The following is a 22,186-nucleotide window of genomic DNA, read 5'->3' as shown; positions in this document are numbered from 1 at the left end:
AACTTTTAGCTGAAAATCAAGTGCCCATAAAGGCACAAATTCTCTCCAGCCATCCTGGAACTATTTACTTCCTACTGAATTCCTAACAAGAATGCAATTATAACACATAGTAAATAAAAATATTCAACCTTAGTGTTTGAATAAGCTATCACTGATATGTCACCGAAAGAACATGAATTGCCATTAAGTGATTTTTTAAGCAATAACAGTAGATTTGTGTTGATCTAGCCACAATCTTGTTTATTTTTACAGGGACTGCTATAGTAGGTAGTAGGAATCAATAAGTAAATGATAGCTCCTAGTGGTTAAAACCACTCAGCCATACTCTACTTCCTTACCCGGGAGCAATTTGGGCAATGGGATGAATTTGGGTTCAGCTGATGAACTGAAAGTGGTATCAGTAAAGTAATCAGTTTCATTGTGAACCTAAGTAATGAGCTACCTTCAAGTTTCACAAGGAAAGAAAACAATCTTGCAAATTAGACCAAAAGCAGAAATTCCATGAAAAGAAAAAAAAAATGGTAGGATTTCCAAATAATTTTCATTTACATTTAAGTCATTCTTTGAACTTTTGGAGAAAAAAGCTCAGGTGTAATTCAGTTTAGGGAGCCAGAAGCTCTTGAACATAGGTCCTCCTTTTATTCTGGCTCATCTATGTATATAAAAGCCTAAGCGACTGAAGGGCCTGTTGCTATGACATGCACCGACCACCAGGGGGCTGGTGCCCAACACAGGAGCTGCCCCCTGGTGGTCATTGTGCTCCTACAGCCAACCTTCCATGGCCCCCATTGCTGACCAGGCTGAGGGACCCCCCCCCCCCCATGCACAAATTGGTACACTGGGCCTCTAATATATTTTTATGGTCTGATAACTCTGGTAGTCATGCCTTCATGGATGAGTGTTGATTTAAAAACTGTTTAAGGAATGTATAAGTTCCAAACAATTTCAAATTACTTGGTATTGGCTATTGGTGATAGAATGATTTCTTGATATTATGTACCCTCAAATTTGTGGTCTATGTATTCACTGATTAGACATAATGCCCATGTGGTTTTCAAATAAATTAAGTGAGGACATTAGAAAGTGGTGCAAGGTCAGCTGCTTCTGAGCAACACCTGAGTAAGTTAATTGTAAAGTATTGCTTTCTAACAGGAGACAGGACCATCTACCACTTCAACCTCTTTTTTTCCCCCTTCCCTGACGTTTAGTCAGGCTCCTCACATGTGGACAGCAGCCCTGCCAAGTGGAACTAGAAAAAGTCATTTTGAGTTAAACAATAAAGCACTTCCAGCATAGGCTCGAGCACACGCGGAAGCACACATACACACGCAGATACAAACGCACCACGAGCGCAAGCTCAAATCTGCTTTCATCATCCTCTTCCAGAAGATAATTAGTTAACAAGCAGAGCAAGGAGGAACAGGTGTGTAATGTCAGGAAAATCCTGAACATCCAAAAAGCACCAATGGACTTGAAATAGGTTTGAAAAGGCAGAGTGGCAAGTAAAAATAAAAACAAACAAACAAAAAACAACCAACAAAACAGATAAAAAAAAACAAAAAACAAACATAAGTCAAAGAAACTCATTATGCATTTTTGCTGGAATCAAACATTCTCAGATATTTTACCAAAATTTCAGGGGTAAGAATTTCTACCCCTGCGGATATTTGGAAATAAGACAAGGCATTCTGTCTTGATTTGGGTTACTAGGTGTCAACCTGCGCAGGTGAGGAAATGGAGTTAAGGGTCTTGTCCACAATGACACAGCTAGTGAGAGACAGAGCCAGGGCTGGAAGCTCCAAGATAAAGATGCGGCCTGGAACCTCTTAGGCCCTCTTTACTGCTCTCCTTTGAGTTTCCTTTTGGGATCCTGATTCTGTAAGAACAGATTTTTGCACAGCGGTTTTTACCCAGCTGCACCATGAAATCACCTGGAGCTTTATAAATTCTGATACCCAAGCCTCACCCCATGCCCCCAAGGGTTCTGATGCAATCTTGCTGGGGTGTGGTCCCAGCCAGGGAGTTCCAGGAGCTCCCACAGGCAATCCCAATTGTGCAGCCACGGAGCAAAGCATGTTGGGAACACAGCTTGCTGATAATTAAGGCACGTTTTTGCAATGCCTTTCTTAACACTCCAGTCTAAACAGGTGTTCCCTGTTGAAAATTTCTACCCGTTGGTAGGGAAGCTCTTGCTGGCCAGCCTGCCCTGGGCGGTTCTTTAGCCATCATTCTTGGCCCTTGCTCATCCCCAGAAAGTGCACCACCCCAATCGAAGTGACCATTAAAATAAAGACCCAGAAACAAGCTTCTAACGTCTAAGTAAAAGCGAGAGAAGGAAATCCCCCGATTTGGACAAGTCTCCATAAGCAAAACAGAGGAAAGGGAGGCTAGCTGGCGATAATTCGGGCCAAGAGGATCTGGGCATTTTCCCAGAATTACCCAAGTAATACTGTGAAGAGCAAATTTACGTAGGCTACATTATGTACAAACTGCCTCAATCCTGAGCTTTCATCAAAAGTTACCTGACTCTGGAAGCCGGAATGCCAAAGACACTACACGCACCATGCATGGTTTGACTAACACCCGCCCTTCCCTAAGTAGCTCCCTCCAAGGTCCTTCAGGAATAAACCGTGGCCAAGCTGACTGTGACTTAGACCCTCTCCCAGGGCCCTTCCGTGCCGCCTCCGGGTCCCAACCACCCACCCTGGAGAAGTCCCCAAACCCTACACCCCTCCTGGCCCCGGAGACCACTCAGGAACATTGGAAGGGGGCGTGGTGGGTGAGGACGCGCCCGCCGCAATCAGAGGCACCGGGAGCCCACCTGGCCCGGCGTCCGCACCTCTTACCCCGCTCTGCTGCGCCCCAGGGACCCGGGGGGTCCACTGCGAGACGATGTCCCAAGTTCACCGGCCAAAGCAAGGACGACAGGAGTGTCCCAGCGCCCGATCCTCCCAATGCGGCCTGAGCCTCCGCCAGGAAGGATCGTCCCAAAGGGGGGGAGGAGGGGGTGCGTGCAGGGTCCCGGGCTCCCTGGGAGAAGGCTCAGGCGCCGCCTCCTCCTCGCCCCGACTCTGCCCAGCTGGAGGCAGGACCCGCGCGCGGGCGGGAAGTGGGGAGAGGGCCCCCGGGAGGCTGGGCTGAGGCTCGGCGCCCGCCGATCGAACCCCGCCAGCCCCGAGCTCGCCGCGAGGGGCCGCCTTCGCCCCAGCCCCGCGCCACCTGTCCCAGCCCGGGCGGCGGCAGCGCAGCCTCAGGATGGATCCGGGCTGGAGAGAGCGCTCCCCGCCTGCCGGAGCTCAGCCTGGAAAGAAAAACATGCCAGGAGAGGGAGGGAGGAACGCCAGGCGCGCAGACCGCCCTACCTGTCCGGCGACAAGCAGCAGCCACCAGGTGCTGCCGAGGATGCGGACCCGGAGCGCCGGGTGCCAGGGCGCCGCCGGGCGTGCCATGGTGCTCCCCGCGCGGGGAAGAGTGGGCAGTGCCAAGCGAGACCCCCTTCTCGGAAGCGGTAGCCGCCTCTCCCTCGCGGGCTACGGAGGCTGGACGGACTCCCGGCGCGATCTGCGGGGCAGGCAGGGCGGTGCTGGACCGCCGCGTCCTCCGAGCCTCCGGCGGCCGCGCAGCCCGGCCGCTTTAAATGGGAGCGCGTGCGCCGGGGGTGGGGGCCTTATTTGTGAATGTGCTGCTTGTCTTGGCTCGGGATGGTTCGCGCTCCCACCCCCACCCCACCCCACCCCACCCCACCCCCAGCACCCGCTCCGGCTCCTGCTCCTCCCCTCCCGGGTCAGCCCGGGAAGGCGGGGAGCGCAGACTCCCAGCCGCCGGGGCAGCGGCCGCGGTGCGCGTTCCTCCGCGGGAGCGGGGCTACCTGCTGGCTTCTATCTATTTATTTATTCTTTTTTTTTTTTAAGGGAGGGTCCGGCGGCGCTACACATCTTGCTCGCGTTTGGAATGCCATCCTGCCCGCCCTGCGTTGAATGCTGGATGGGAAGGGAAAGCGCTTCGGGACGCTGGCGCTTTCTTGGGAAGGAGTGCGTTTTGCCCGGAGTTCGGAGCCCTGGAAGCCACGGAGGGGGGGTGGGGGGGTCCCCCCCGAGGACCAGGGGAGAGTTGGTGCGTGTGCGGAGAGAGGGTCGTCGATGATGAAGAAACTGGCGGGGCAGCACCGGACGTTACCCTGTGCTAGCCTGTCCCTGGGGACCCGTCCCCTGGGGACACAGACAGATCCTCCCTTGGAGCTCATTTGTTTTGCAACCTGAGTTCAGAGAAAGAGGATTCGCTCTAGATCGGCGGGAACCCAGGGGGCAGCTGAGCATGGACGCAATGAACCTGGAGTGAGGGTCACGCACAGGGAGCCCAAGAAATGAGTTCATTGAGACTGACTTCACTGGCTGTCTTTTCGTGTCAATGGGTTTCTGGGGGCAAGCCAGGGCGCCCCTTCTCCGGGTGTGGGCCACGCCCTCATTCCTTACACTTGAACTTGCAAGCTTCCTCCCTACCTTTCTTTCTGCCCTTTTCAGTGCCATGGGGATCCAGGCTCATTTCTTTCCTGAAAACCTGGCGCTCCGGAGCCGGTTTCCCAAAGCATCTTTATAAGAAAGCAGATACCCCACCCTTCTTCCAGCGCCTTCCAGGCCACTCCACCCCGCTGGAGCCTTGGCAGGGAAGCGAGCAGAGGCGGGAGCTGGCCCCACTTCAGTAAGCTCCCTACGATAAGAGGATTCAGCGCAGCGCTGGTGAAATAACTTTTGTGAAGTTCCCACGTGCAAGCATTGGAGCGGGCCCAGCCGAAAATGAAGACGCCGCCATACTCCCTAGCAACCATTCATTCAGTCCAGAGTCCCGAAGCCAAGGGCTGTGTTTAAACGTTGCAGCCCATCAGTGACCTAGACCGAGGTGGATCCTGCCTGTTTCAGTTAAGTTGCGTCCACAGAGCAGACACAAACTGCTGACAATGAGAGGCAGGGCCAGGCAGAAGCGCCTTTAGGAAGTGAATGTATTAATATATGTGCCCGCAGCAGCATTCGTGTCCAGAATGGGAGGGAGGGAGTGGGGGTGTGTTCTTGTATATGGTAACGGAGCTGCTTCTCAGAATTAGTCTGTTTACTCATTGTGTGCATATTTTTTGAATTGCCAAGATATAAACAAAAACAAACAAAAAATAGAAGCAGGCAAAAAAAAAAAAAAATCTCCCTTTGATCTTAAGAGTCCCAGAAAATAAAAATTGGAAAGTCAAAATCTTTAGGGAGATTTTTTTGGAGGGGGTTTTAGGCCAGTTTTTTCCTTTTGAATTGGTAAAGGAGAAAGCCTAAGATATTAAAAACCAAACAAAAATGTACAAACAAAAACCACAAGAGTTCCTATGGAGAGTTGCAGATGGCTCCTCTTGCTAGGACCTTGGTGGGCAAACTGCGGCTCTCGAGCCACGTGCAGCTCTTTGGCCCTTTGAGTGTGGCTATTCCACAAAATACCACAGCCTGGCGAGTCTATTTTGAAGAAGTGTTAGAAGAAGTTTAAGTTTTAAAAATTTGGCTCTCAGAAGACATTTCAATCGTTGTACTGTTCATAGTTGGCTCTGTTCACTAATGAGTTTGCCGACCACTGTGCTAGGATATTTGAGCCACAACATTGATCAACAAAAGGCAATACTGGGCTTGGTGGGTGGTGCTCCTAAATGGTGAGGTGGAGGAAGGTAAAGCACAGGCTGGGAGAAAGGACCCATAAGGATGTGCCAGGTGTCAGTGCTAGGCAGTATTAACTGAATTAAATCCTCAAACAACCCTCACCTAGGTACAGATCACCCCAACAGGACAGGTAAGTGTCACCATAGCATAATTTTCACCAGCCTTAAGTGGGCTCTCACCACTACTTATCAATCTCCCTGGTCCACTTGAGAATCCTGAGGCTCAAGGGCTATCCTCCCAAAATTGGAGTAAGACCCAGGTGGGGAACACAGTAACAGAATTTCTGGGTTGAAAGGGAACTCCAGCCCAACCACATACTCCAAACCTTTAAGAACTTTTCCATCTATAGCTCAATAGCCACCTTTTCGTTTACAAATGGGTGGAGAAACTAAGGCCTAGGAGCATTACCTGACTTGCCCAATGTCTCATACTTTAAGATGCAGAGTGATTGATTTCTACCTCAAGGCAGCGAGGAAAGAGTGAGCTTCTCTTCTTTGAACAATCAGTGAACAGAAGGAAAGAAGAATTTAAAGGTTTGCCCTAGCCGGTTTGGCTCAGTGGATAGAGTGTCAGCCTGTGGACAGAGGGGTACCAGGTTCGATTCCTGTCAGGAGCATGTGCCTTGGTTTCTGGCACATCCCCAGTGGGGGCTACGCAGGAGGCAGCTGGTGGATGTTTCTCTCTCATCTATGTTTCTAACTCTCTATCCCTCTCCCTCCCTCTCTGTAAAAAAAAATAATAATAATAATAAAATATATATACTTTTTAATAAAAGAATTTAAAGCTTAGATAAGTGTAGGATAAAAAGGGGTAGAAAGCCCTAAAGGAGGAAGACCAGCTAAGAAGATGCGGCTGTAAACCAGCCAGGTGATGACAGTTCATTACTGGAGATGGGCTTCAGCAATTAAAGAAGTGGGTACTGGGAAAACCAGAGAGAGGGAAGAAAGCATTATTTGTTCTGCATAATGTGGGAAGATGGCACCACCTCAGAGCATCTTCTTACCAGAGGTCCAGCTCCAGATCCTTGTGTCTGGCATCAGATTCAAATGTTAGCAATTTGTCTGATTTAGTTGGTTATTCATTGTTTGCTTACAAATCTACAGTCTTAAGTTAATTTCCAAATAATATACATCACTGAGAGTTTAAGAACTAAATGAATGAGGTGAAAGAAAGTATTGTCATTATCCACTGAAGATCAAGTTTCCTTGATGCTGCAAAAAAATACAGGGAGGATGCTTTAAAACAGATGGTTTTACTTAACAGCTTCATGACCTCACTGTGACACAAGGACTAAGAAATGTCACATTCCTCAGGTACTAGGATCCACATGGAGTTTCAAAGGAGCCCAACAACTACTGATGGCTCTTCCTTTCACCCCAGCCCAGTCTTGCCACAGCCTCTGCTTGGGGCCACCACCCCTTTCATCTGAGACTGGCATTGGGAGTCAGACCTGTGAAAGAATCATTCAATTGACACATTAAAATACATCATTCTGAGACTACCTCTAACTGTTGGTCACGGTGGCACTTCTACTCCATTGACTGCTCACTCTTCCTGTCCCTTTTTATCCAGAATGTTCTGGGTTCTTTTTTCAGAGCTCATCGTTTCAAAAACACTTGTTCCAATACCTTCCCCTCCCTTGTGCCTTGATCTTTTCTTGACACGTCAAACTCAAAACAAGTTATGTGCTTTCTCAGTACCTGCCCTGCAGGAGCCAAATGCTGCAGGGGGAGCCACACAACAGGGCAGATAAGAGTCACCATAACTTAATTTTCACCAGCCTCAATCTCCCTGGTCCATTCACTCATCTTGCTGTTGACCCTCTAACAGGGGTGGGGAACTTCTGGCCCGAGGGCCCTAAAGGCCCACAAAAATCATTTGGTCTGTCCCTGCCAAGGCATTAGGGGTAAGTTAATTAAATGTTAGACCAAATGTAGCAAGCTAATTTTTAAGTTAGTTTTTTGATAATTTTGTCTGGCCTGTGAATGATGTTATAAAGATCCAAATGGCCCTTGGCAAAAAGAAGGTTCCCCACCTTCTGCACTTTCTCCAAACTTGCAGCTCCTCCATTACTCATTTCCCCTTTATCAGATATTCAGAACTCTGCCTTTCAGGGAAAACCTCATCAGCTAAATGGGAACAACTACAACTTTACCTTTTCCAACAAATCTACTTATAATATATCCGCAACCATCCTGTCCTTCTGTTTTCTAAGGCCAGTTCCTCCACATGCCTTGAAAATCATCTTCTCTTGCCTTCAATTACTTAGAAAACTTACTAAATTTTCCCTTCTCTCTGCTCTATGGCCCACAACTCCCCGTAAACTCTATCCTATCTTTCAATATTCAGACATGCTCCGGCATCCCCCATGTATAAACTAACAAATTAATATCTCTCCTTCAACCACTTGTACCTCTCTCCTTCACAAGCATAATTCTTGAAGGTTTATTTATATTCTGAATTACCTATCTCCCTTCCTGATTCACCCTTAACACATTCATCTCAAAATTTGGCCACCATCACTCTCCAGAAATAGAACCTATTCCCCCCAGTCACCAGTTACCCCCACACTGTCATCTCCAATAAACATGGTGGGTCCTCTTCTTCCTTGTCCGACCTAGCAAAACCATGTGTCATGGTCAATCGTTCCTTCCTTTTTGGATGCTTCTCAGACACTGGCCTGCTACTCTTAGGAACACTATACTCTTATACATGCCACCCTCTTCCCTCCTATCCCCCTTATTTAGTTAACTACTGAGCTGCTCCCATATCTGGGTTGGATTTCTTATTTATGTATCTGTGTTATTTTCCTCCAGAAAACTGATTCTAACTAGTAATCATGTTTTCATTAATGTGATTGACTCACCAAAATGTCTTTCCCTTTCCCACTAGGTTGCAAATTCTACAGGGGCAGTTCACCATTGTGGATTCAATGCCTGCCCAGATCAAATGCCCAGTACATCATGTTCAACAAAATAAAAATTTGTTGAGTTAATATATGGGTGAATTTATATCAGACTCCATATCTTTTTGTGAGCCAATTCAGACACTTAGCCATCAAGTAATCGCAAACTACAAACTCTTTGGGAACAAACATCATATGTTATTGACTTTCATCCAAGTTCTACAAATGTCCTAGGTAGGAACATAGAAGTTACTAAAAATAAAAAACAAAATAAATGACTGGCTGACCGTTTAACTGAATGGACAGAATCCATTAACAGAATCGGAAACTCCTTAATCATGTAAATTCCTAGCCAAACTTCAAGTAAACATTCATATATCATATAATTATTTAAAAGATAAAACCTTACAGTACCCCTTCCTTCTTCTAAAAAATATAATGAAGTTTGGATTAGGGCTGGTATGTTACTTATGATCACTTTGAAGCTTCCCCAAATCAAAAAGTAAGTAACGGATAATACATACAGAACATCCACCACAATGCAAGTTACATTTTCCCCTAAATATCGAGAAACAAGAGGAAGGGGGAGGTGCATGTTATGCAGAGTTAAGATTGATCTAAATTAGTTCTAGTTAGCATGGCGTGTACATTCTAAAATGTCCAGCAAGAAAGGCACTTTCTGATAACTGGCTCACATCCTGCTTCATTCTCTGGTTGTTCTTTAGCTAGAAATGCCCTTCTTGTCAGCCTTTATTTGCCTCGATAGACAAGCAAAACGCTGCACAAAGTTGTTCAGTCAAGCACAAGGTTTGTTTTTTGACAAACTGAATATCACAAATTCTGTTCAAAGAAAATACACATACCTGAATTATACAGTTAAACATCTCCTCGCTTGAGCGAAGCTGTTTCAACAGTACTCCAGTCCATGGGGACATGTGGCTTTGACTATTACAAACTGTTAAATTATGTGCATAATAAAAATGATAGGAAACATAAAGTAGTATGTTTACATCTCACAGAAATGACTTAAAGCCACATTTGCAGAAAGCAAACCCTGGAAGTCCACAGTCTCATTCCCTGCCCCGATTTAATTCCTGTCTTAATTTTGTCTTTCCTGTGAACATTTTGATTTTTATTTCGTTTTAGCTACTGAGTTTTTAAACTTTTATTTCTTATTGTTTTTTATTTTTATTTTTTAAGTTTTTCTTTCTGGGATTTTTAATTATGAGCATTAAAACTAGTTGAAACTGAATGAACAGAGTTCTATAAATTGACATTTGAGATCAAAATATTTAAAGTTACCTCTTTCCTTCTAAGGGGAAAACTCAGTGTCTCATGAGGGTTATAACTTATCAGCAGACTTATCTTTCCATTCTATAACACTGAGTTACTGAGGAGTGCTTGAGGTCACACTGATTTCCTGGCATACATCTAACTGCATTCATGATAGTGTGTTAGTAATGTACATACTTAATCTCTTGATGTTGGCTTGCGGGAGTCTCAAATATAAAATGTGACAGCATTTGTTTTTCTTACCACATAAAAAATGACATCACAAGCTGTTAAGAGGTTAAACCATATATTATGGCTTCATTTCAGAGTCACCGTTTGCGTCATATGACTGCCCAACAGGGACCGAAACTAACACACTTAACATTCCTGAGTCTAATAACATATATGAGCTCCTCCGGGTGAGGCCCACTGGGTGTGGTTTTTATCACACAGAAAATCTTATATAATAATAACCTTTTCAAAAAATTGTCGTTCTTTCTCCATGTGTTGAAGGATTTGTCCAAATAATACAGCAAAGGACAACAGAGATTATAAAGGAATCAAAAAATTACACTTAGAAACAAACATTAATTCCATTCATCTTCTCTGGGGACCTCAGAAACTGTTTACCTGAACTTGGCAACAATTTTTTCACAAGTCAATTAGTCTGTCAACAATAATACTCAGTTTCCATTTTGTTCTAGCCATTATAAAAATATGTAAAAAAAAAAAAAAAGAAAAAAATATGATCCCTATTCTCTCAAAATGCATACACAAAAAGATACATTTATGAAAGAAATTTATATCTCCAAAATAATTGTTCTCTGTTATTTCATAAGCCTTTTGAAAACACGGTATCTCGTTATAGGCATGTTTGTATCCCTACCACCTGCCACACAGTAGGTACTCAATAAATGATGAACTGCATTGAACACATTCTAATACAAACCATATCGATGAGCACTATGAGAAGCAAACACTGATTTTCTACTGATAATTAGCTTCCTACAGCCCTTATCAGAGTATTTTGATTATCAGAATCCTTATTTCTCTGAAGTGCTGATATGGCAGGCTCTGAAACATAATTTACTATACAGAAAGTACTTGTGGTTTAGTAGGTAATTCTCAGTCAGTTTTTAATATTTTATTATAGGAGTTTGTGCTCACATAAAATAATGCCATTTGAGCCCTAACTGGTTTGGCTCAGTGGATAGAGCATCGGCCTGCGGACTGAAAGGTCCCAGGTTCCATTCCAGTCAAGGGCATGTACCTTGGTTGTGGGGGCACATCCCCAGTAGGAAGTGTACAGGAGGCAGCTGATCAATGTTTCTCTCTCATAGATGTTTCTAACTCTCTATCCCTCTCTCTTCCTCTCTGTAAAAAATCAATAAAATATATTTCAAAAAAGAAATATATTTCAAAAAAGTTTCACATTTAAAATAATGCCATTTGGAATCCAAGTATGTTGTGTGTCAGGGTATGTTTTGTTTCATTACATAGTCACCCAGTCATCTCTCTGCCCCCAGGCACTGTAGGCATTCTAGAAAGTTGGCAGATGAAGTAGAGTACTTAGCCTGTACTCAGCATCTTAGGTTCCCTGTGCTATAAAACCTCCCAAATAAGTCCGAGAGCTGGTTTCCATGTCTTATAAAATCACTTTACCAAACACAAGAAAAGCAAAGTACTGTCGTCTATGTACTAAACAACATTCCACTCTTCTATTGTTGCCTATGACTGGACATTAAGAGTTTCTGCCTTTTATAGTCACCGGAAAGCAGACCCCTTTCTCGGGGACAAAGTTATCATCTTCAGTTTCCCTAGAGGCACCTATAGAAGGCAGCAGTATAAGTTAGAACTCCATTCAGTTCATTCTGGAAGAAATATTAATGTATATACGGACACGATTCCTTTCAGCTCACTAGGAAAATTGGAAAACCAATACTGAGTGTCTGGTTAGCTCTGGAAAATCATACAGTGAAAATAAACACATGGGAACACAGAATTCTGTTTGCTTCTCCTTAATGACTTAGTAAAACAATTCCTTATAGAAGCAGAATTAAAACAAATTGTGATACAAAGCATGATTTGAAAGCAGTTGTTACATTGGACCCCCAATCAATGGCTGATTTTTTTTTTTTACCTGTTCCCTTGCTCAATGTATTCATATATGTTGTCCTTCCTGTTCTGAGATACAACTGTCTACTGGGTAGAATGTAAACAAAGTTTGAAAAATGACTTACAGGGTTTTTTATTTTTCTGGACTTGCAAAAACCATGTACTAGCAAATAAAGGAAATTCAGTCAAATCAACAAGATTTTTGGCAACCATAAAATGAACATATTTTAAAAGAAACTGCTGAGCTTTATTTATAAAATTAAATGAACTAAAGCTTGTAGAAAGTGCTTTGTAAATCGTGAAGCACTATTAAAAGCACTTCCATTCTTTATTTAGTGGTGCATGCTATGTTCCAAAAGAATTTAAGGCAGCTTATTAAGATAGATGTTTTAAAAAGAAATCAAAATTTCTCACTAAACGTTAGGTGAGAACAGTAACATTCCCTGGGAGGAAGGGTCAGGGAGGGATTATAGGGATATTTCAGGTTCTACTTTGCTTTTCAATATTGTTTGAGTGTTGTTACTTGGAGCATGAATTGACTTCATAATTGAATTAAATGATAAAGATATTTCCGTTTAGGGAAAAAAAAAATTGGATGAGAAAGAAAAACAAGGATATGGCTTTAAAACGGAGCCAGGGATGGAGTTAATACAAATGTACATTCCATAAAGAGCTATAGTCACAGATTTGGCTCTCAGCTTTCAAGCAGTCATGAAACCTGATAAATTGCAGTGCCCATATGTCGGTGGGGGGAATCAGACCAGTTGCACAGACAAAGTACTTCAGGCCTTGAGAAAATGACATACGCCCTTAGGTTTATTAGCACATAGTTATGAGCAGAAAATGATACAGTGATATAATGAATAAAGAAAACTATAACTGTGATTCAGAGTGTTCACCTCCTGTAGCAATTTTTTTTTTAAACATTTGCTACAAGATTCAAAAATTTTGCTGCACGTATGTTTCTTCTTTAAATTGTATCTTTAAAGCTTTTCAACAGGTAAGACCATACATTAAAAGGAATACAGGAAGAAATGCGGAATTAAGATTTGGAGTAGATAGGTTAAATAAGATATACAAATTGTTACTTCATGGAGGGACAGGTAATAGAAAGGATCGAGAGGCTTAGGACTTAGGACTTCATATAGGATTTCCACTGTGTTCAGCACTAGAGGGGTATTATGGGGATCCTACAGCTTGAGGAAGAGATGGCTAATTGTAACTGCTATAACAGAGAGAGCCTCACATCTCAACAGCCAACACAAGAGCTGTTTAAGATAAATAGGTAAACTTTGGTTAATAACATGGTGGCTAGGATATGTGAAAAACCTTTTCTGAAGGTCAAGGGAACTTTTAGAAAATTAAACATTGTTATAAAGACCAAGGGATGATGTCATTTAAAGTTAAAAGATTGAAGTAGTTTTTAATTAACAACAGCTTAAGGGAGATTCTCAAGGAACCATTATTTGGCCTACCCTGCCCCAAGACAATTTTTGGCATCTTCCCAGATAATCCCACTCAATGCACACTTCCCCTCCTAAGCCAGCCATGTCATAGTGCCCATCAGACTCTATATTGTAATTGTTTTGTTTTCTCCTTTCACTCTCAATCAGGCTATAAGCCCGCAAGAAAGCAAGAATTGTAGCTTCTCACACTTGCATCCCCAGAGCTCAGCACCGTACCTGACACATGGTAGATGCTTAGTCATATTCAATGAAGCAGAGATGGAGGGATGGAGAGAAGGAGACATAGAGAGAGAGAGGAAAAGCACAGGAACTCAGAAAGTCCTTAAACCTTAGAAGGTAAAGACTAGCTATAACCTTTTAGTTGCATAAGAAGAAAGTGAATTAATTAGAAAGTAAATCACAGAAATGGGACAAGTCTAACTTTTTCATTTAAGTGCCTGAAGATTGGGGGAGGAGGGAGAACAGACTAGATTTCATTTTTGTTTTTAAGCTTTTCTACTGCATGCCATTTTGTGAAAATTACTTGAACATATAGTGAGGGAACACATTAGAATGAAACTGCCAATCTTTATTTAATATATAAAAACTTTATTTTGGGAGTAAATGCTACTTGTGTCTGATTCCATCTTCTTTCAAACGGGTAAGAAAAGAAAACTGTGAGCAAATATGCAGAGCAAACAGCACCTTGTGAAACATTTGTGCCTCAGATACTGCTACTTAAGAGTACATGAATGCATTCACCCGGCTACATGTGCAAGTCACAGTGTTGGCTGTGCAAACAAGGGCGCATTACTTTAGTCATTGATGGGGCCATTTTTGGAATCTTTTCAAAGTCTAAACAGTCTTATCAGAGAGTATAAATCTCCTTACTAACAGTCATCTTAAGTGAATTCAAGACTTATTTGAGAAAATAAGGTATGAGGCTTATAGGGATCCTTATAAAGGGGGGGAAATTGTGAATTATTTCAGGAATTTGTTCATTTATGCAACAGTTGCACTTTCCTAAATATTTCCTCATGCATTTGAACAGGATTCCTTCCACTTCTTTCTAAACTCAGTCCTTAAGACTGCAAGCAAAATTAATACACAAACTGAGCAAAATCTCCAAAGATGACTATTAATTATAACCCACATCATACTGATATCACATATATTCAAAACTTCAGCCTTTACTGACCTTGATAAAGGCAATGTTTATATTATTTTAATAGGCAATATACATACATTTAGGATGCTGTTTTATTTAACATGGACTGATACAAATTTCACGGAAATGTAAATACATTTGGCAACTGCACATTTACATTTCTGTAAGTGATTTTAATTAATTTACTCTATCTCAAATTTTATGAGAGATAATATATTTCTTGCTATTACTCTTCTAATTTTATAACAAATTACTTTCAATAAACTATTTTTCTCTCTAAATTTTTGTACCCTTGAAACTCTAACAAGAAAGAAGAAGCCTAACTGATCTCATCATTGAACTTGGATTGACTGTGCAGTTGATAGGTGATCAGTGATACCTGCTTCTGCTCCTTGTTCAAGTGAAGAACCCTTTCTGTCAAGGTGGAGATTTGAGAAAATGTTGGAATCAATGGCTAAGATAAAAGTTCTGAATTATTATAAGATTTACATTAGCCAGTTCCCTTATAACCAGGGACAATTAAAAGTCCCCTAGTACACTGCTGGTGGGATTGCACACTGGTACAGCCATTATGGAAAATACAATGGAGTTTCCATGAAAATTTAAAAGTGGAGCTCCCATTGGACCCAGTGATCTCACTTCTATTGTAGGAATATATTTTAAGAAATCAGAAACACCAATCAGAAAGAATGCAGGCACCTCTATATTCATAGCAGCACAATTTACAATTGCTAAAATGTGGAAATAGCCCAAGTGCCCTTCTACAGATGAGTGGATTAAAAAAACAAACTGTGGTACATTTGCACAGTGAAATACTACATGGCTGTAAAAAAAAAAAAAAAAAAAAAAAAAAGAGAGAGAGAGAAAAAAGAACTCAGCATTTGCAACAGCATATATGGACCTGTAGAGCTGGAGAGTATTATGCTGAGTGAAATAAACCAGTCAGAGAAAGTTAAGTAGTTAAGTGTCCCATGATTCCACTAATATGTAGAATCTAATAAACAAAATAAACTGAAGAACCAAATAGATCCAGAGTCTTAGAAGCACAGAACAGACTGTGGAACCTCAGAGGAAAGATAGGAAAGGGTGGGTGAGTGGGAAGAAATCAACCAAAGAACTTCTATGCCTGTATGCATAACCCATTGACACTGACAATAGGGTGCTGAAGGCCTGAATAGGGTGCTTAAGGCCTGGGGCAGAGGGGAAGTATGGGGCAGGCTAGAAGAGGTCAATGAGGGGTGGGGAGGGGGAGAGAAAGAGGACATATGTAATACTTCAACAATAAAGATTTTTTTAAGTTCCCAGTGGAAAGTCTGCAGACACATTTCAAGTGTGAATAAAGTCTTAGTGCTTCTTAAGGTGTGGTCAGTGCACCAGCTGTATCAGAATAAACTGAGATGCTTGTGGAAAGTGCATATTACCAGATCCTAACAAATACCTAAAAATCCCAATCTTTGTGTGTGTTTTTAAATACCGATCCGAATCTCCATTCTGTTTTAATATTTTTTAAACAAAAGGGATTAATAATTTAGGTAAAAACAAATTGTTTGATCTATAAAAATAGATTCTTCTATACCTCAAAATATTTCAATCTAATATGAATTCTACCAAAAGAGACCAGAGGGTTCACTGTTTGGGATTCCTCTGCTTGATGTGTTAGGTCTTCCCTAATGTCACCTGCATCTCCAAAGCTATTAGAAAGGAATCTGAAATGGTCTTTCCAGGAGAGGGTGTAGAATCTGAAATCTTGCTTCTTTCCAAAATGAGGGTGGTGCCCATAAGAAATCCCTCGCATTCTGTGATTCCATTTCAGTTTCAGGAAGTTTGGAACACATCAGAGTTGACTAGCAGGATGGAGAGTTAGAAATGAAGAGGATCTGAACCATGAAGGATTCAGCTAGTTGACTTGGGCCCAGTGCCTGGCCTAAAATATTTTATGACTTGGCAAGATTCCCATTACATGTCACCCCTTACAGTTTGCATTTCCTAGTCCTTTCAAACATTGATTCTGTAAGGCCTCACATTCCTTTCTCCCATTCAGGACTAAAGACAGACTCTACAGGTATTGAGGAAGTTCCCTCTCTTTATTTAGGAATGAATGGAAAATGCTAGGATCATTAAGAGTTCCCTGTATTAATTGTTACTGATTTCTACTGTTTGGAAATGTTAGAAATCCCTGAAAGCAGAAAAATATCTGTCCAGATGATCCTCCCCAACTCACCTCCAATTTTTCTGTTAGGCCTATAAAACAAGGATGGGATAGCAAACACAGATAACATCAATGGCCAGGAAGGTAATTTAAATAAGTGAATAAGTCATTTTAAGATAGTAGGAAGTACTAGAAACTTTGAAAAGGTGGATAATAAATGTCCAACCTGCAGGAATTTTTAAAAATTGAAAACCAAATAAAATAGTAAGTTTTAAATATTGTTGGCATGGGTCCTTAAAAAGGTTATCCTAAACCTCCCATTAAATACCTACAAAGATTCAGAAGAGGGGAAAAGTAGAACTCCAACAATGATGGTGAAAAACAGTACTATCATTCAAGCTATTGCCAGAATTTAGGGCGGGGGGGGGGGGGGATTTCCACTTATTAGAAGACTGAATGATGAATCTAGATGGTATAATAATCAAGCTATACCTACCTAGGAGTCCATAAGAGATCCCCTTTTCTGTTTTCTACTGTCGGTCTGCTCTAATGCATATTCCAAACACAAAATTTAGTAACTATACTTGTTCCAAGTGGTTGTTACTTTTTGTGCAAAGAACAGTGCATGTCTGATTCCCCTGTTTCTCTCTACCAATCAAAAACTACAACTCCCAGAAAGCATCTGGGAAGAAAGTAGGAAGTAGAGGCATTGTGAAAGGCTCTACCTACCATGTCAGGAAGAGGTCCCACAGAAATCCATTCTCAGACACTCCATATGTTGCACCCAGTGGAGAGGAAGAAGATTCCATCTCACTCCTAGAGAGGCCATGAAGAGGTTAGGAACAGTGCATTTCAAACTGCATAATGTTCCAATCTATGAATGTATCATAATTATTTAACTTATTTCCCATTCTAGGATATTTGCTTAAATATTTTTGACTCTTTTCTATGATAAACAGCCTATGATGAATAACCCTCACCTAAATCTTTATCCAAATCCCTTTTCTCTTTAATATTTAAATTCCTTTCATGCTAATTACCTCTAATTCTCTTTTTTTTTTCATTATATATAAACACAGCCCTCTCATTATATCTCAATTCATTATTTTATTTGTTTACATTGTGAACTAACTGTTTAGTCTTTTACTGAGTGTGAGTTCCTTAAGGGATAGAGATGGTGGTTTATATGACTTTGGATAACAGGCAACTAACACAGTGCCTCATATACATAGATAGCTAATGAATATTCATTTACTGACTGGGTGAATGAATGGGAATGGATGTTGATGAATGAGAGGTAGTGAAGAGTCCTGATGGCCAAACGTATTAGTTAAAACATGGCATTTTCCAATAAGCCAACTATGAAAGGCCTTGAGCTCAGAAATTATCTAAGAGGAATGATTGGAGGAGCTGCAAGTGCTCTACGTGTTGAGATCAGTCTAGGTGTGAGAATGAGGACTCAGATAACCACAAATGCATATGGTGGCACTTTAATAATTGACATTGCCCAACTATTCAAATTTTAATTCTAAAAGCTAACATTTTACATAATTAAAAACCAAATTTCATTTAAAAACCTTTCAGGTCCCCTGTAAAGAATAGAAAGAAAAAGTTTATTCTCATAAAAGAAGACAACATAAATCCATAGTGTCTGTTCCATTTCTATTCAGATAGATTGCCATTGTGGGCTAACAATATTTGGGAAGTCTTTAAATCTATATTCTTCTGCCATTTTCCCATCTGGATATTTTTGAGACATTTGGGAAATCTTCAGCTCTCTGCTTACATCATTGTTTTTGTTTGTCAAATGGAGATCATGGCATCCACCTCTCACAGGAGTAGTATGAAGACTAATGGGAAAAATACAGAGAAGTGCTGGGTTCTGAGGCATTTTGATCCAATGATTCTTTTGAACACTGTGGATGGCCATCATTGTATCTCATCCTATATGGACATATTTTACTATGGTTATTTATCTGCAGAATGACCTGTGACCAAACTAGGGCTTTTTGGTTTGTTTTTCCTTATTTTACAAATAGCACACTACTTTATTCATCCCTGAAATGTGTAGGAGTGGGAAGGTGATGAGGGGAAAATTACTGGTAATCTTCTTGAGTATATCTGTGACCATTTCCTCCCAGCCAGTTAGCTCCTGGAAGATTGTATCGCTTCCACCTCTCCTAAAGCAACTGTTATTGTGTGGTGTAAGTGCAGTTGAGAGAGTTCTTAAAGCCGTTTAATCACTTTGTTGACTAATGCTTTGACTATTTGAATTGAGTCTGTTTCTGCTCATCATGAATTCTGTAATCTAAAAATATTGCCCTGTCTCTGACTAAATAAATGGGATTTTTATAGGACATTGGCACAACACTGACATTTACTGAAATATTTTTTTAATATTCATTCAATTAGAACTAAAGCTACCTTCATGTGAAATAGACCATAATTTGTATCCATGTGCACAACTGAAGAAGCCAGAATGCAGTCAAAGTGAAGACATGCATGTAACAATCACACAGCTATAACATATGTATTAAATAATTCCATTCATATTAGCATTAATAGTAATCTGGGCAAGAGTTTTTAATACCTTAATAGTTGGCTCTCCGAAGTTGTCAAATGAGAGAGCTTTGTACTATAGGCAGATTTACAGATATCTCCTGGGCATTAGGATCAAAATTCCTGCTAAAATATTTATGTGTCATTTTATCATATCATATTTTTAATTCCCAGCATACTTCCATACTTGTCTAGAGTTTTAAAAAAATGGCCCTTTTTAGTAAACAGTAAATATTTTTATATCTACTTTAAATCTTAAATAATTATTAAATTGTATTTTTTTTAATTTGAGGACAATTTAGATGGAAGCTGAATTTTATTTTCTTGATTAAAACATTCTAAATCACAATAAACATTTCTTTCATAAATTAAGAGATATTTACTTGGCTTAAAAAGTATCCACTCAGTCAAGAGATGAACTGCTAGGGAAAAAGTAACAAATATATTATTTGAGCAGATAAAATTGTTTAAAAGAGTAGAAACCTAACATATTAGATGAAAAAGAGCATTGGCTTTTCTCATAATCAATATGTCATATTTTAAATTGCAGAGAAGCTATTATTAGCCTGATGATGACCATTTACCAACATCTTTAATATAAGTTTCATTGCGAAAAGGAAGAAAGGGGATAAATATATCTCTACATGTAAAATAAACCTAAAATATTGGCATTAAAATACATCTTGGATCACTTAAGTCCCTCTTATACTGGGAAAATCTTTCCAATGTCTCAAACTTCATTGTAATGACATCTATTTGTTGTGCTGAAACTTTAATTTGTGATCCATCCAGATATCTAAAACATGAGATGAGCTCTAAACAACTCCATTTTCCATGTCACATAAATGTTATAAATGTTGGATAGTTTCTAACCTTTTTTTTTTTACCCCCCCATTGATTAGTAAGGTGGTTTATGTTTGACCCAGGACATGGTCTCATCACAGTCCCATTTTCATGTCTGTCTTGATCAGGGCTACAATTTATATTTCAACATTTGGATTATCAAAATCACCTCTTCCTTGCCAAAAAGAAAAAAAGAAAGAAAAAAAAAAGGAGAGAAAGAACATCATGAGAACAAAATTGTCTTGAAGTTTAACTCCCATAACCTTACATCAGCAAAAAATGGCATCAGCAATGTCGCCGGTAATGTTCTAATAGCATTAAACTTCTCTAAAACACCACGTAATTCAATAGCACAAATATTTCTCAATTCAATAAAGTATGTTTACTCAATTACTGCTTTAAACAGGTATCGCAATCAGCACATTCTTGGGAAAGATGAAGCTTCAATTCTGCTTTTAATGCAACTTATCAAATATTTCTCTATGCTCTTAATTCAATAACATTTATATAAGTGCCTACTTATGTATGCCAGACACTGGGAGAAGTCCTGAAGATTGAGTGATGATCCAATTAAAGTATTGCCCTGGTAGAACTTATATCTAACAGTGGAGACAGGCGGCAAACAAATAAGGAAACAAATCACGAGAAAACACAGTGTATACTAGTATAACAATGTCGGGAATGCTAAGTGCAGTGAAGACAAACAGGCAATGATAGGGGAAGGGAGAGGTTGGCTCTCTTAGATATGACAATCAGGGAAGTCTGCCAGAGGAGGTAACATTTGGGCAGAAATCTTAATAAAGTGAGTGAAGGAGTCATGGAAGATATGAGTGGAATGTTCCAGGCACAGGGAAAAATAAGGATAAAGGTCCTATAATGCCATCTTGCTTGCCATCATAATGGAAAATCAGAAGACCAGTGTAGCTGAAGAATGTTGATGAGAAGTGATATCAAAGGTAGGTAGGGACCAAGACATGTGGGGCCTTGAAGTAACTGTAAGGATTCTGGATTTTATTATGAGTACTAGTGGCCTGGTGCACGAAATTTGTGCATGGGAGGGTGTCCCTCAGCCCAGCCTGCACCCTCTCCAACCTTGGGGGATGTCTGACTGCCAGTTTAGGCCCAATACCTGCCACAGGTATTGGGCCTAAACTGGCAGTCGGACATCACTCTTGCAATCCCAGACCACTGGCTCCTAACTGCTCACCTGCCTGCCTGCCTGATCACCCCTAACCACTCTGCCTGCCAGCCTCCTTCCCCCCAATTGCCCCATGCCAGCCTGCTCACCCCCAACTATCCCTACTGCCGGCCTGCTTGCCCCAAACTACCCCTCCTGCTGGCCTGATCATGCCCAAGTGTCACCCCCCCACCACCAAGCTGCTTGCCCCCAACTGCCCCCTGCCAGCCTGCTCATCCCCAACTTTCCCCACCGCTGGCCTTATTATCCCCAACTTCCCTCCCCTCCTGGCCTGATCGATCCTAACTGCCTCTGCCTCGGCCCTGCCACTATGGCTTTGTCTGGGCAGTGGACATGGAGCTGGCTGGGGTGACCAAGGAAGCCAAGCCTCCCACCTGCTCCAGCCAGCACTGTGGCTCCGGCTGGTGCTACTATCTTTGCCACATCAATTTGCACATTCCCTCCTTACTGGCTGTGGGTGCCACCATCTTTATCACAAAGTGACGGTTAATTTGCATATTATTCTTTTATTAGATAGGATTATAAGAAGTCATTGGTGGATCCTGCACAGAGTGGCATGGCCTGATTTATATTAAAACTTACTATGACTGCAGAGCTAACTGCATAGAATGGGGAGAGCAGATTGAGGCTATTGCAAGAGTCCAGGCAAAAGATGGTAGTGGCTTGAACCAGGATGGCTGCAGTGGAGGTAGTGAGAAATAGTCAAATGCAGGCTATACTTTTATGACAGAAGCTATAGGATTAGCTGGTGAATTGTATGTAAAAGAGGGAGGCATTCAGAACATTCTAGGTTTTAGCCCTCAGCAACCTATTGAGAGGGGGACAGGAAAATGCAGGATGGTGGAAAG

At 41.4% G+C, this 22,186-nt stretch overlaps 1 protein-coding gene across 2 annotated transcripts in view; it reads right to left on the bottom strand.

Annotated features, from left to right (window-relative positions):
- ADAMTSL1 (ADAMTS like 1) overlaps positions 1-3,657 on the bottom strand; it is an 849,328-nt gene extending 845,671 nt beyond the window's left edge. Inside the window, exon 1 of one of the 2 annotated variants that reach the window (XM_036434138.2) lies at positions 3,363-3,657. In XM_036434138.2, coding sequence (XP_036290031.1) covers positions 3,363-3,449 — 87 coding nt within the window. In that variant the 5' untranslated portion in view covers positions 3,450-3,657. The remainder of the gene's footprint in view (positions 1-3,362) is intronic. The other variant, XM_036434136.2, reaches the window with a different exon arrangement.
- Positions 3,658-22,186: the final 18,529 nt, after the last annotated feature.

The sequence above is a fragment of the Pipistrellus kuhlii genome, unplaced genomic scaffold (genome assembly GCF_014108245.1).
Source record: "Pipistrellus kuhlii isolate mPipKuh1 unplaced genomic scaffold, mPipKuh1.p scaffold_m20_p_12, whole genome shotgun sequence".
Taxonomy (NCBI): domain Eukaryota; kingdom Metazoa; phylum Chordata; class Mammalia; order Chiroptera; family Vespertilionidae; genus Pipistrellus; species Pipistrellus kuhlii.
The sequence above is the reverse complement of the archived record's forward strand: the minus strand, read 5'-3'. Positions and strand labels throughout refer to the sequence as shown.